Consider the following 14770-nt stretch of genomic DNA (forward strand, 5'->3'; position numbering starts at 1 on the left):
GGAGAAAAGTAAAGTCAACATGCAAACATTGATTGAAAACATTAATTATTGTAATAAAAAAATAGTAAAATTAAAGATGTATAAAAGTTGGGGAATGGAGATTTTACACTCTCGTCTTTGAAAAAAATTTAAATTTTTTGTCACGAATTAGATTAATTACGAAATGATGAATAAATTAAAATATTTAAAAAATAGAGAGAGAGTTGGGAAGTAATTATTCTCATGTTAAATAAAACATAATATGGTTACGTAAAAAATTATAATTATATGAAAAAAGATCAATGATGATAAGGGAATAAAGAGAAAAAATATAGTTAAATAAAGGGAATGATTCTCCTTAGCTTCGGGGGAACCATTTGAGTATGAGTTCTACAAAATTCATGGGAATTATTTCTGACAGATGGGAACTTTCAGAGTCTGGTTAGATAAAAATAAATATTGATGGGGCGGCTAGAAGTAATGGTGGAGGGGCTGCTTGTGGGGCTATTTTAAGAGATGAATCTGGTTGCTGGCTTCATGGTTTGGCGTATCATATTGGCCAATGTTCAACTTTTGTGGCTGAATTATGGGGTGTTCTCAAGGGTCTTTAAGCTGCTTGGATTGGGGGTTAGAGACGTATTTTAGAAAGGGATTCTAGTACAGTTATCACTTTGCTCATCAAGAATGGGGGAGCAGCTCGAGAGTTCAGATTAGTGGCTCGCATTCGAGCATGGTTACGGAAAGAGTGAGATGTTCAACTTATTCATAGCTATAGAGAAAGTAATAGCTGTGCAGATTGGCTATCTCAGTATCCACTGGACCATGAAATAGAGAATAATCTGTGTATTTTTAGCTCCCTTCCCCCTGGTATTTTGCCACTGTATTTGGCAGATTTTTCTTTGGTATGTAATTTTCGTAGAGTTGTTTTAACTTGAGTTGGTCTTGGGGGCTTTCCGCATTATGCTTATCAAAAAAAAAAAAAAAAATATATTAAAATAGATAGATATTAAATTTACCATTTATTTATATTTGAATGATTGTGATTTTTTCACACAACTATATCATATTTTATTTAAGGAAAGAGTTCACCAATGTCCTTGTGATTTACTCCAGAATTATCTATGTCATTGTGATTTTTTTTATCACACATGCTCATATTATTTGCAAAATGATATATTTTTTATCACATATGTCCTTATATTTTTTTACATTTTATAAATCACATCGACATATGTAATAAAAAAAATTACAGAAAATAAGTGATTAGGATCAAAATCAAAAATACATGAACTTTTCCCTTTATTTAACATCAGATAATGGCATTTTGGCAGATATTCCGGTTCAATTAACTAAAAAGCGCCATTGGTGCAATTTACTAAGAAGCACCATTGATGGGAAACACCAATTATTGTGATGCAAACGAAAAAAGGAAAAAGAGACTAATCTTTATATTTTTTTAACCTATCCTAATTATTTTGAAGACTAATTTTCATTATTTTTGGTAACGAAAGGTTACGTTAGGAAAGATTAAAAAAGAAAAAGAAAAAGAGAGTTAACATATTAGTTGTTAAAGAAGGTTAATATATCCATAGCAAATTTGTCATAGAAATTAAGAATTTATTTATTATAAATAATTCAAAAAATTTAAGTAATCCAATCGCTTCCATTTGCATTGGTAATGCTTTTTGCCGTTGTCTCTTTCAATATGTCCCAATTCTCAATGAAAAGCCTTCTAGAACACCCATTGCTTTTTCACTCAGAACTTGTCGCAAACACCGTCACCATGTGCACTCCTCTTCTTCCTCTCTATAAAAGCTTGAACCTTTTACTCTTACAAAACCATCTCCACAACCTTAACATATTCCCTTCTCGAAATTCTCTTTTCTCTCCTCGAATTACGCAAACCCCTCTTCCTATATCTCCCACGCTTTCAAAGATTTGCTCAGTCAAGTTCCAAACTTGCACCTCAAGATCATTTCTTTCTTCAATTCTAATTCATGGGTGTTCATTGATTCAGTGATATAAAGTGTTGATCTTCGTTTTCACGGTGTTTCTGTTACGATGGAGCTTATTTCGGGTCTACCCGAGGACGTAGCCCGAGACTGTCTGATTCGGGTTTCGTATCAGCAGTTCTCTACCGTGGCGTCGGTGTGCAAAGGGTGGAAGACGGAGGTTCAGATGCCGGAGTTTCGCCGTCAACGGCGGAGCACGGGGCACTCACAGAAGGTCCTAGTCATGGTTCAGGCACGGGTTGAACCGGAGAAAAGCGGAACCGGTTCGACAAAGCGTTTGACGAACCCGGCTTACCGTCTCAGCGTATTCGAACCGGAAACGGGTGATTGGAGCGAATTACCGCCACCACCCGGATTCGGGTCAGGGTTACCCGTTCTGTGTCAGTTGGCGGATGTCGGGTACGACCTGGTTGTAATGGGCGGGTTAGACCCGGATTCGTGGAAAGCTTCAAATTCGGTTTTCATATATAATTTCTTGTCGGCGAAGTGGCGCCGTGGGACCCACATGCCGGGTGGACCCCGCACGTTCTTCGCTTGCGCGTCGGATTCCGACCGGACGGTGTTCGTCGCCGGCGGACACGACGACGAGAAGAACGCGCTGAGGTCGGCGTTGGCGTACGACGTGGGGGCGGACAAGTGGGTCCCGCTGCCGGATATGGCGGCGGAGCGCGACGAGTGCAAGGCGGTGTTTCGCCGCGGGAGGTTCGTCGTCGTCGGTGGTTACCGGACGGAGATGCAGGGAAGGTTCGAGCGGAGCGCGGAGGCGTTCGATGCTGCCACGTGGAAATGGGACATTGTGGATGACGATTTCTTGGATTGCGCCACGTGTCCGAGGACATTCGTGGACGGTGGCGATGGAGACGAGAGGGTGTTCATGTGCAGCGGCGGTGAGTTAATGGCAATGCAGGGGGACACGTGGCAGAAGTTAGCAAAGGTGCCGGATGAGATACGCAACGTGGCGTACGTTGGAGCGTTCGATGGGGTAGTGTTGTTGATTGGGTCAAGCAGCTTCGGTGAATCGCACATGGGTTTTGTGTTTCATGTGAAGAGTTGTAATTGGAGAAAATTAGATACCCCAGAATGGTTTAGGGGTCATGTCCAAACCGGTTGCATTTTGGAGATTTAGGAAATTTGGTTTTTGAATTTTCCACATGAACATGGTATAGTATTTGTAGAAATTATATCACAAGGTATTTATAATAGTTTTGATATTAAAAAGGGTATTGGGAAAAAAAAGTTTAGTGCTCTAGTAAATACAATGGACCAATGAGAGTGTGTTATATTAGCTGATATTTTTTTTAAAAAGAGAGAAAAAAATTAATTTTAATACTTTACGTACTTCCTAAATATGGGAATTATATAGTTTAAATAAAATCTGTAATTATACCTAGTTGTAAGTATCCCGGGGAAAGTTCTCTCCTAATATGTAGAGCTGGCAAAATGGGCCGAGTCCGCCAGACCGGCTTGCCCCGTCCGCCAAACGGGGTGGGGCGGGTTGAGTTTTCTAAACCCGCTGCCCGACAAGTCTGTCAGCTCGCCCGGGCTGATTTTTTTTTTTTTTTAAATTTTAGTGTAAAATGTGATGGGCTTGGCGGGCAGCCCGTTCCGCCCGCCCAAACGGGACGGGGCGGGCTGAGATATCTAGCTCACCTTTAATGGTGGGGCGAGGCGGGCCAGCCCACTTTATGGCGGACTTTTGGCGGGATGGGGCGAGGCGGGGCGGAGAGCTTGCTTTGCCACCTCTACTAATATGGGTAATGTCATAGTTGCTTTATTCAAATGTAATGAAGATTTTTGTTTTCTTTGGATTATTTGGTTAGATTAGTTCTTTGGAAAGTCTTTTGATGCTTCCTTCTTTGTATCTCTCCTTCGGTTTCACTTTCACTTTCAAGTTCAACTAAGGAACGCACTCACTTTTCTCTATTTGGAGTAATGCCCGAGCCTTCACTACTACGCAATGACATGTTTGTTAGCTAATTTTGTGTGACCGTTGCCACGGTCCCACTAAGCTCTCTTAACCTAATTTTGGTGCTTCGCCAAAACAAGGAGTCATACAAGTGTCAAGTTTTCTTCTAGATATAGATGATACTTTCAACCCTTTTTTTTTTTTGGTAAAATATGATACTTTCAACCTCATCAACATGTTTGGATTATTATTATTTTATCGAATTTTTTTTAAACTCAAGTAGCTTGAATTCTAGGGCGTTGTATCTAATGATGCTTCACATTAATGTATTTATACCACAATAAAAAGTATGAATATATTATATATATTTTATGAGTTTAATTTTTTATTTTTAAATAGGAGATATTTTTATTTTCTGTATGCATATATAAGTGAGTGAATTTTTTAATTTTTTTCTCTGCTCCTTATAGGTAGGGTTCGATTCATTTGTGCGTGTGTGTGGGGCTGATAAAATTATATCTCCTATTAACAGGAAAAACATTAACACCTATATAAAAAATAAGTATTTTCAGCCTTAACGAATATATTATCTGTGTATATCAGGAAATAGACAAAAAATGAACACCCTCCCATTGCGCGTTGACAAGCCAATTCAGTGGCAAATAGTGAAATGTTGTTAGAAGCAATGTATTTAACTAAGACATTCTAAACGGTCATTTGAACAATTTCTCAGCTAATAACTTAAATGTTTGAATTGATTCGATTCTAATTTGATCCTTACGGCTCTTATTAATAAATAATTGATATTTGAAGTTTCAAAGCAATTTATGTGAAGAGTTCTGATAGTTTACATTAGACATGAGTTAATAAGTATTTTGATGGAGTATATTAGGGTGAGAGGAGACAACATATAATTCATTCACACCATTTTCATTTTCACTAGATATAAAACTAAGTTTTTTTGTTCAATTGAGCAAGACGAATTTTATTACAAATCACAATTTCCTGAAAAATAAAAATAGAGAAGCTGGTAATCTTTCTTCATTAGTTGGGCATAAGAATAACATTTTCAGTATAAAGAGATTCAAAGAATTATGTGATTTGAATCCAATAAATGAATGAGAGTATTGAAAAAGGCAAGCAGTTATTTGCTTCTCATGCACCTAACAAGAACCTGTACAAAATTCGTATACATGTGCTGCTTCAAGTACATCCTCAGCACTTTCTTTCTTCCATACATTCCCATTTGCTCTCTTTCCAATGGGTTTTCAAGTAAAAACATGAGATTTTGTGCAAGAAAATGATTCCCTGGACGTCCAATAGGATGAAGAAGACCTGTCACATTATGCTCAACAATCTCTTGTGTTCCCCCAGCATCTGTTCCAAGCACCTACTTACATAAGTTCAAATGAAATTGAACCTTCAATATTCATTTTGTGCCATTCAATAAACTAAGCAGATAAGAGTCACAAAACCTTTGTTGTGGATCCTCTCTTGTTAAAATTCAACATGAACTATGAACTGGTCATGTGAAATTTTTGTGTCTATTTCTCTCTTCACATGCATTAAATAAGTGGGGTTCAATTATCATTAATTAAGAAAGAGATAGACACAAAAATTTCACATGTCCAGATTATGTGAAATTTTAACATGAGAGGATCCATTCCTTAAAACCTTAGAGATTATCAACTATCAACTACTTTCACCAATTAATTTTACATTTCTAAACTCAAATAAGCAACAATGTTTTCAAAGATGAAATTACCAACATACATAATTAAAATCACTCCCCTTTAAACCCCGACTAAAGCAAGTTGGAAGTCATACCGGAAGACCAAATGCCATCGCTTCTATAGTCACCCGTCCAAATGTTTCTCCCAATCCCTGTCCACCATTTTGCAAATTAGCATTTACAACAAGATGGAGATTTAGCAAAAATTTTCTTTCTTTCAAGTTATATGCAAAATTTAGCAATGAATGTAGCAAATACTTATAAAATAACTAATAACAACAATGATAACAAAGCCTAATCCTAAATGATTAATTTAAACATGGTTTACCTGAGAGTTTATGACATAAACATCTGCAGCAGAGTAAAGTGAGGCAACACGTGTTGTGGCTGGAGTCCACAAAACTGACTTTGACAAGTTTGAATGCTGTGCTAAGAAATTTAGAAGACCTTTAAAATAATCCACCTTGTTACTCTTAGATCCCACAGAACCAATGAGAATTTTGAGAGATTGTTCCATTGTTCCATTGTTGTGGGACAATACTTTCCTTCTTCTTCTGTGAACAAAAAAGTATACATCAATACTGCAATACATAAATTTACTATATTACACAAACATATTATATTCATGTAACCTGTTTATAGAATTGTTTGAGATATTGTTCAAAGCTGCACTGCTTTCCTTCAATAATGGCAACAATTTTCTAATATGATGTTTGCTAGCCTGTGTAGATAGGGATTCTCCAACATCTGATGCCTTTTTCATTTTGTTATTTTTTTGCAATGGTACATTTTCTACTATTGAGCTTGCTGATTCAAGAAGCAATAGCTGACCCTTTCCACGGTTGATGCTACTCAGAGATATCACAAGCATATCATTATCAGTCAACCCCATTTCTCTTCGAACCGAATCTCGCAACAACTTCCTCTTCTCATCCATTTTCTCAGCACTGAATGATGGAGTATTAAGTGTAGAAGGAATGCCAGCTACAAAAGCTAGTTCATCATTAACAGACAATGGAATAACTGCAGGCTGGGATTTCAGTCTTATGCTTTCTTCGTTACACCATTTTTGCCATTGCTTAGATTGAGATTCAGAAAGAAAAACCAACATTTTTACTCTCTGCAAGACATCCTTTGAACGATCAAAGTACTCTCTTCGGTTTTCCATAATCCACCAAGCAACTTGACTTGCACCAGTAGGGAAATGTTCAATATATTGCTCTGGAAACATATAAGAAAATGGTGTTCTAATTAGACGTGTAAAATCATGGTCTTCCATACTATTTATCAAAGCATTCCACTTGATAATGGTACAAGATTTGAGAAGTAATAAGCATACCTCCATTGTATAATCTTAACCGCTTTTTCTATCAATTTTCAATGGCAGGAATGATTAAAAGGCTAGAAGCTTATATTTATATGAAGGAGGCTAGGCATGGTGAGAATCCTGTGTCAGTGTCATTTAGTAAGATGTTGAGATTAAATTCATTATATAACATGATAAGAAGGCAAAGTTCTATGGCAATAATTTTAGAACTACTATGAGGATATGAAATTAAGCCTCTGACCTTATTGCACTGTGTATCCAGAAAATTAAGGTCCTCAAAAGTGTATTATTCAAGTTTTCAATCTTTCCGTTGAAGCCTATAACTTTTAATGTCAATTCTCCATCTATGCTTTGTTCTTGAGTTTAAAAGTTATTTACAGGCAAATACATCCACTTTTCAACATTAAACACTACAACAATATACAAGGAAACTTTACCAATCTGTTCATACCAATCCATGATGCACAGACAGCTGATCCAGCAATGACAAGATCTGCCTTCATTGCAGTTTTGAAGCTGAGATTTGCTTTGTCTTCAAGCACCTTGATTTGTCTCCTTGCAAGCTCTTGCATCAAACCACCCTTCTTGCTAAGCACAACAGCTGAAACAGTAGCCCCACAACTCAAGAGTTCGGTTGCCAACTCCATCATTGAAAGCTCATGAAATATCAACATAAACCTCCTGGACCAAACAAGGTGTGCAAAATCCTCATTTCTGTTACACCTTCCAGAATGCTTCTCAGGACTCCATTGCAGAATTCTATCCTCTATTGAACCAAATGGACCAACAAGGAACCCATAGGTAGCATTCCTTTGAGGAATTTCTTGTTCCTGCTCCTCTATACCACTGTTCTCAACTATCCTCTTTTGTTTATGCTTACCACGTGCCTTACCTCTCAAAGCATGCATTGATCGTTTTCTCCTCCTCTTCATTAAACTCGTTTTACGTTGATTTGTAACACCATTTTCTTTCTTGGCCAAAGCCACATTCATTGTGTTACCAATCCCAACATTGTTTCCAACTGTTTCATTATTAAAAGACAAGGAATTTTTTTGGGCAATCAAATCTTGATGCTGACTGTGTTCAGAATCTGAGTTTGTACCTCTTTGCCTGTTTCCAAAGCCTGAAAATTCATCCTCCTTAACACCATGTACCCACCTGGACTGAACAAAAAATCCAAGATAAGCCCAGAGGGTAATCAGAAACAGCCACAACAGTAACCGGTTGCTCCAAAACCACTGTGCTCCATTAACAACACTACCTTTGCTTTCTCTTCTTGGTGTTAAGCTAGAATGTAATCCCTGAAATGAAGGAGAATGTTGTGGAGTTGATCTTCCACATAACGTAGGCTCCAAGCTACTACCTAACATTGATGAAGCCTGTCTTGTAAAATTTGCATGAACTTCTCCTCTGTTGTTACAATCCTCCATTAGTTTCCTAAACTATATATCATCAAAGAAGCTTGAAATCCCACTTGTAAATTTATTTCCTTTTTGGGATACCATGCGTAAGAAATTTGGTTTTATCAAGAAAGAAACGTTGAAAGGCAAAATTGAGAAGGGAAACTACATGTTTTTAGTTCTTGATGCATTTTTTCTTAGCAAACAAAGAGATATTGGGTTCCTGTTCTTGATGGGAAGGGTAAGAGCATGAATTACATGGATACTTTTTAACGCTTTCAAGCTCTGCTGGTTCTCCAAGATCTGTTGTGCTTTCAGGGTCAACGATGATTCTTGAATTGGGTCCTTAACCACTGCAAGAAAGTTCAATAACAAAAAGTGGAAGAGAAGAGAGAGAGAGAGAAGGGTCTGAGGGAAAATGCCTGCATGTGCGGCACACGTGTTAGTTGGTCAACGAATATTACTTTTTTTTTTTGGGGTACATATCATAAAAAATTGGATGAATTATTAGAAGGCTTGCAGCTCGTTACAACTTTCATGTTCAAGCTTGGATGCCACGTCAGAGTTTTGGTAAATGACAATGAAAGCTTCTCTCAATTCCTATTATTAAGTAATATTCTTATTTGTTCGTTGATCATATCTTCATTAAGTAATTGATAATATGATTTAAAAAACAACACAATTCCATTTATTGTTAAACATCTAACATGAAAAGAGAATGATTCATGCCCTCTCATATCAGAGGATCATAAATATGTATGGACAAATTAACGGTGATAAGAGAGAAAAAATATCAAGACAAAAAATGACAAAATCATCAATATTAATTTGACGATAAATGATTAAGATCCTCACACATAATATAATCATGTTAAATAATTCATAAAAAAATTCACCACCATATTGACATGCAAGAATGATTTGCTTGAAACCTTGTACCTATTTAAGGGGATGCTTTTACTTACCGCTAGATCCTTGCCATTATTTTAAAAAGAACTTTAGCGTCCTAGCATTAATTTAACAAAACTAGAATTTCAATCAACACCTCACACATATCTATTAACAAAATAATGCATATTCATTCTTTCATCCACTAATGTGTTCACGCTACGTAAGATTTGCTCAAGGAGCAACTCATAAAAACCAGTTTCAATGGCTAACCACATTCACAATACAATCGACGTACAATTGATCAATAGATAGGCAACAAAATCAAAATTAAGCATTCGTCATGCAAGCAGCACGTGTCTGCCAGGTTGATAACAGTAAGTAATTCAAACATGAACCCACTTTTAGTAACAATATTATCAAACTCCCATTGATAATGCACGATAACTGTAGATAACATAATACCAAACCATAGTCTTTTAAGTCACAATAGTTGAAACGAAATTCGAAAACAAAACCATTCAGTTAAAAATAATTGAATTTGAAAAAAATAAAAAACATTAAAAATGTCTCAAGCTTTATAGATAATTTAATCACATGAAATACTTCTTCAACTCCATGATGCAATCAGCTGCTGCACAATAATTATGGCTTTTTTCTACATCCTTAGTGTTATCGAGAAGCCTGCCTATGTTTCTCACAAGCTTCACTAAAATAGCAATCCGCAAGAAAAACCTGAAAAGAAGCTAGTAAATGTCAGCATTTTCTTGATCAATTATAAGGGTACCAATTAACTATGCTCATAATAATCCTTACCGCACAATTAAACAAGCAACTACCACCCGTCAAGCTGCAATAACTTCTGAAATGGGAACAGCATGAGCAGGCGTTATATAACTGCGAGGACGACAAGGGAGAAGACGGAGAAAAAAGGAAACAGATGTATGGTTATTCTTTAGTGGTTCTGTTTAATGGTTAAATCAAATGATACAAAATTGGGACACCAATCAATTAGACAATCACTACTTAAAAATATTCTCAAGAAGAACAAAAGATCGGTAGTTACCTAAAATATCTTGAAATTTATTGCAACCCAAAGTGCTCCAGATCAAAAGCTGGAGAACAAAGGGCCAGGAGTAAGGCCTGCATAACAAAATTTATCAAGACTCAGAAAATTGCAACACCACCAAAAACAAAAACCCAATAATGAGGAAATAACAACCCTTTACCTGCTTATTTCAAAACAAGCTTGCATCCTATATAACACTTCACTGACCAAAATTCATCTCTGAATATCTGCATAGAGCATAAACCAACATTAATTGAAATTATATATCTAATACACAACTGTGCCAATAGCAACCAAGATGTCATGATCAGTAACAGAAGCAGGCAGTAGTAGTACAGTGCCATGCCTAGGCACAAGCACAATAAAAATTAAACTATTAAAGGATGGTGTTGCAATCCAACTTGCCTTCGAGGTTTATTCTGCCGTTGTTCAAACTCATCACTTACAAGCTCTACAGACAGATAAATCACAAATGATAATGTTAGTAACCAAGGTCAATGGGTAAAGAATAACAAAGGAAATGGAATATCAATATTTTACCAGATCTCTGTGGTGGCTTCAATTCATTATTAGCTTTATTATTAACATTATGTTCCTTGCTGCAAAGGTTCAATTACAAAAGACGAAATCAAGAAACTAGCAATAGGCTACAGCAATATTGATAAGGAAATGGTGTTAAATAATATGAAATCATATTAATGCTATAAAACTAGACCAACCTTGAAGTACCCATTACAGAGGTCTGTCCTGATTGTCGAGTGTAAGCACCATCAACAGCAAGGTATGGTGAACAGTAACTAGCCCCTAAAGCTCCAGCAGCACCAGCCAACAATGGTAGCCTAAACCACAGAAGGAAGGGATTACTATGTGTTTCAATACAAAAGGAACTAAAAGAAATCAAAGAGTTTTTCCTTTATTAACAAAAAGGAAGTCATTTAACACAAAATGACACATTCTTGTATGATCCTTTCCAAAAATTTCTGTTTCCATTTGTTGTCATCGACATAGTCTGTTTTTTGTAGAAAATGTGTGTGAGAGAGAGAGACTGCAACCAACCATGACAAAGGCACTAAAACAAGCAAACTGGCCACTCCTCAAACATAATTCAACACCTAATAAATGTTCAGAAGTTCATATCCGTACCATGTCATTTCAGAACTTCCCAAACCATTAGGCTGAGCAACATATCCAGGGAATGCCATGCCAACAGCAGGAACACCCATACCACCAGGATGCTGGCCCCCAAATTGCATGACTGCGTCCCACCAAATCCCAATCAGAATTACAAAAATTCATTAACAAGCTAAAAAGAAGTAAATGAATAAAATAACTGCTTAAAGTATAAACACAAAAAAACCAAGTGGGTGTTAATAAATCAGAACCTTCAGGGTCAAAGTATCCATCTGTAACATTAAATAATACAATTAGTTGATTTTTCACCGGAGAGTGATGTTACAACTAACAACTACTTTTGCATGAGAAAATTGCATTCCAATATGAGAAGTTCCAATAAGTAGATTGGATCCAAAATTTCCATAAAGTCAGCAATATAGATATAAACCTGGCAAAAAGGCTGGAGTGGCTGGGAAGTTTGGATCTCCCTGACTAACACCCACATTTCCAGCAGCCCCCATCACCTGTGCCCCACCATAAACAAAAGAGCCCCTTCCAGAACCCTGGGAACCTCCCTTCCCCTTCCCAATCAATGCACCTTTGGCTTTAGCTGATTCTGATGCTGCATCCATTTCTCCAGAATCAAATGAATTAATTGATCCAGATGTTTTTGGGGGAGATGAAGACTGAGACCCGCTACCAGGTCGATGGCCCAATTGTGGGGTAGTAGCTTGCACAGAAGTTGAAGTCCGCCCTGCTGCAGAATTTCTCTGAATAGCCTGTAGTTGCGTTGGAGAAACTTTCTGATTATGTGAGGGAGCAGGTTGATAATTCATCTGTACTGGGATTGCTACACCCCTCCCAGTTCCAGCAGTCCTGACATGAGGAGATTGAGAAGCATTGATTCCAGAAGGTGCCATTTGCACATGGTTCAAAGGCTTTCCAAAAGTTGGACTGATGGACTCGTCAATATACAGCTTATCCAAGCTGATGGAATCAACAACATTCTTTCCCCGAAGCAATGCATTGTTTTGTTGAACAGCAAAACCCTCATCCATAACAACAGGGCGGATGTTCCTGCTAGTGCTGCCAGTTTGTACATCCTTTTTTTGTGTCAGATTATTCTCTTTATTGGAAGAGCCAGACGGATAAAATGGTGGGGATGCATAATTCAAATTTGAAGCAAACACTTGTTTCCTAGCAGGCACAGCACCAGATTCTTCATTGGATGTGGGTTTGGAAGTTCTGTCCAAACTAATGTGTGAAATTTTCTCACGAAACTTCCCAGATCTTGAGAGAAAAAAAAAAAAACAAAGAAAGAAAGAAAGAAAAATACTTATCAGAAAGTCTTGACATTATAGGTATCATGTGTAAGCATATGTTATAAAATGCAGCCTGTACTTACTGTTTGTTTTGCACTTGGGGAGCAAGGCCATTGCTTTTATCTGTAGGTTCATACCTTCGGGGACCTCTCCCTCTTACAACACCCTTAGACACCTGATTTTGATTGCTACTGTTATTATATCCTTTCCTGTTTCCCTGAACATATCCTCCACGTTCAGTGCCTCGATTTTTAGCACGGCCTCGATAGTTACCCTTAGAAGGTCTCCTCCCCTAAATTTTATACAGAAAGCATTAGAAAATTATCATTTCAGAAAACTGAGGATCGAACTAGAATGAATGCTTGACCACCCAGAATTTTAAAGATCCTCACCTCTTCATAATTCCTTTCATGGAAAGTAATTTCCTCAAATTTATCATGTCCCCATTTCCTGTCATCTTTGGACTCCCACAGTCTCCTTCCACCACGTATCCGCCTGAAAGGGTAAAGAGATAAAATATAATGCACTTTATGACCATGTCTAAAACTTAACTACGATATTCCAAAGTCCAAGTAATAAAGTGACACTACATTGTATCCACAGATTCCACTAGGCATGTGTATTTGGAGCAATGCAAAATATGAAACTTTGAAACATACCTGTTGCGGGCACCAGCATTGTCCCTGAAGCGGTCATCGTGCATATAAAAAGCTCCAGCTGTGGGCACCGCAAATGGTTCATTCTCCTTTTTCTCCTCTGAGTGGACCTCAGCAGAATCTTCCAAAGGGGGTATGACATCACCATCAGATTCCTTGACCACAACCACTGAACCCTCAACCCCACTTCCACCCTTCTCCTCGTACACCTCTTCTGCTTCTACTTCAACCTCTTCCAATTCTTCTTCAACATCACCATTAGCATCATCATCATCATCATCATCATCTTCATCATAGTCTGCAACACCACCCTCACCATCTGAATCATCAGAACGAACCCCGACACGACGATCTTCCCTCTTGTCTCTGCCTTCTCCTTCACCTTCTTCATCATCACTAGCTACACGCCTCCGCATTGTAAGCGATCTCTTTGCATCTTCTGGGTCACTCTCGTACTCAAAATCTTCTTCAACCGCCGTAGCCATCAGTAGCAAAGCAACACTCGATAAACCCCACAAAAAACCTAGACTTTTCCGAGGAATCAAACCGAGGTTCGAACAAAAAAAAAAAATCCCCACGAAGCACAAACTAGGAAAAACAAATTTTTCACCGAATCCCAACCACCAAAACTGGCATTAAGGAAAAAAACAAACTTTATGGGGGCGCGGAATAACCAAACAACACCGAAAAACCCTCTAAAGAATCGAAACTTTCATCAGTCAATTGAAAACAGCAAAAAAAAAAGCCCAAAAAATTGAGAGTTTCTTGAAGGAGCTAAACGGCGAGGGGAATCGAAGCCCTAATTACCGAAATTGAAGAGGGAATGGAGTTAATTGTGCGAGGATAGGGATCCAAAGTGGTTGAGTTGCGTCCTCTGAAACCCTAAATTGATTGATTATTTGGGAGATTTTGCGAGTGTCGTCACCAATTGAAAGGTTAAAAGTAGGAGACAGATTTTGCAGGATTTTTGGGGGATATTTTGGGAATCCTAAGGTTGGTTTGAGTTTTGAAAGCTCGTGATTGGTCACTACTGGCACGTGACATGGCAATGTGATGACGTGGCTTCGACGGAAGAAATATAAATCTAAGAGCGCCTTTATATTTGCCAAAAAATAAGTTAAAGCATTAAAAATAGTATTTTATTTTTATTTTAAAATAATTTAAGTATTTGATAAAAAGAAACTTTAGGATAATATACAAATTTTAATTTTTATTCAGGTGATAGAATTTTATTTACAGCACATGAGAAAGATACAAATAAGTCTTGCCTTTGCGTGTATTCTATGTTAGTAACGGAAGGAAATGGATTCCGATAATAGTTTTAGAGATTAATGTTTTAGGAGATAATTTTCTATATATAAATAAA

The 14770-nt window shown here is 37.4% G+C and overlaps 3 protein-coding genes across 5 annotated transcripts; 1 reads left to right on the forward strand and 2 right to left on the reverse strand.

Moving 5' to 3' along the window:
- Positions 1 to 1753: 1753 nt before the first annotated feature.
- Positions 1754 to 3675, forward strand: LOC133303642 (F-box/kelch-repeat protein At1g80440-like). The gene has a single exon (XM_061503586.1). The coding sequence runs from the start codon at positions 2041 to 2043 to the stop codon at positions 3115 to 3117; it is 1077 nt and encodes a 358-aa protein (XP_061359570.1). The 5' UTR covers positions 1754 to 2040; the 3' UTR covers positions 3118 to 3675.
- A 1366-nt stretch (positions 3676 to 5041) lies between these two features.
- LOC133303623 (uncharacterized) lies at positions 5042 to 8386 on the reverse strand. The gene is made up of 5 exons (XM_061503551.1): positions 7408 to 8386; positions 6325 to 6850; positions 5958 to 6183; positions 5725 to 5781; positions 5042 to 5287 (listed from the first exon to the last, which is right to left on the reverse strand). The coding sequence occupies exons 1-5, from the start codon at positions 8384 to 8386 to the stop codon at positions 5042 to 5044; spliced, it is 2034 nt and encodes a 677-aa protein (XP_061359535.1).
- A 1288-nt stretch (positions 8387 to 9674) lies between these two features.
- LOC133303636 (protein MLN51 homolog) lies at positions 9675 to 14356 on the reverse strand. Of its 3 annotated transcripts, none has more exons than XM_061503572.1 (13): positions 13408 to 14356; positions 13141 to 13243; positions 12832 to 13040; positions 11875 to 12716; positions 11696 to 11716; positions 11457 to 11568; positions 11033 to 11152; positions 10854 to 10912; positions 10719 to 10764; positions 10474 to 10540; positions 10311 to 10387; positions 10061 to 10106; positions 9675 to 9979 (listed from the first exon to the last, which is right to left on the reverse strand). In XM_061503572.1, exons 1-10 carry the CDS (start codon positions 13887 to 13889, stop codon positions 10513 to 10515), a joined length of 2022 nt encoding a protein of 673 aa, XP_061359556.1. In that variant the 5' UTR covers positions 13890 to 14356; the 3' UTR covers positions 9675 to 9979; positions 10061 to 10106; positions 10311 to 10387; positions 10474 to 10512. The 3 variants fall into 3 exon arrangements, with proteins under 3 accessions (XP_061359556.1, XP_061359554.1, XP_061359557.1); XM_061503570.1 differs by having other exon boundaries at positions 10061 to 10141; XM_061503573.1 differs by lacking the exon at positions 11696 to 11716 and having other exon boundaries at positions 10061 to 10141.
- Positions 14357 to 14770: the final 414 nt, after the last annotated feature.

The sequence above is a fragment of the Gastrolobium bilobum genome, unplaced genomic scaffold (genome assembly GCF_033153095.1).
Source record: "Gastrolobium bilobum isolate Gb01-03AN ecotype WA unplaced genomic scaffold, APGP_CSIRO_Gbil_v1 utg2313, whole genome shotgun sequence".
NCBI classification, from domain to species: domain Eukaryota; kingdom Viridiplantae; phylum Streptophyta; class Magnoliopsida; order Fabales; family Fabaceae; genus Gastrolobium; species Gastrolobium bilobum.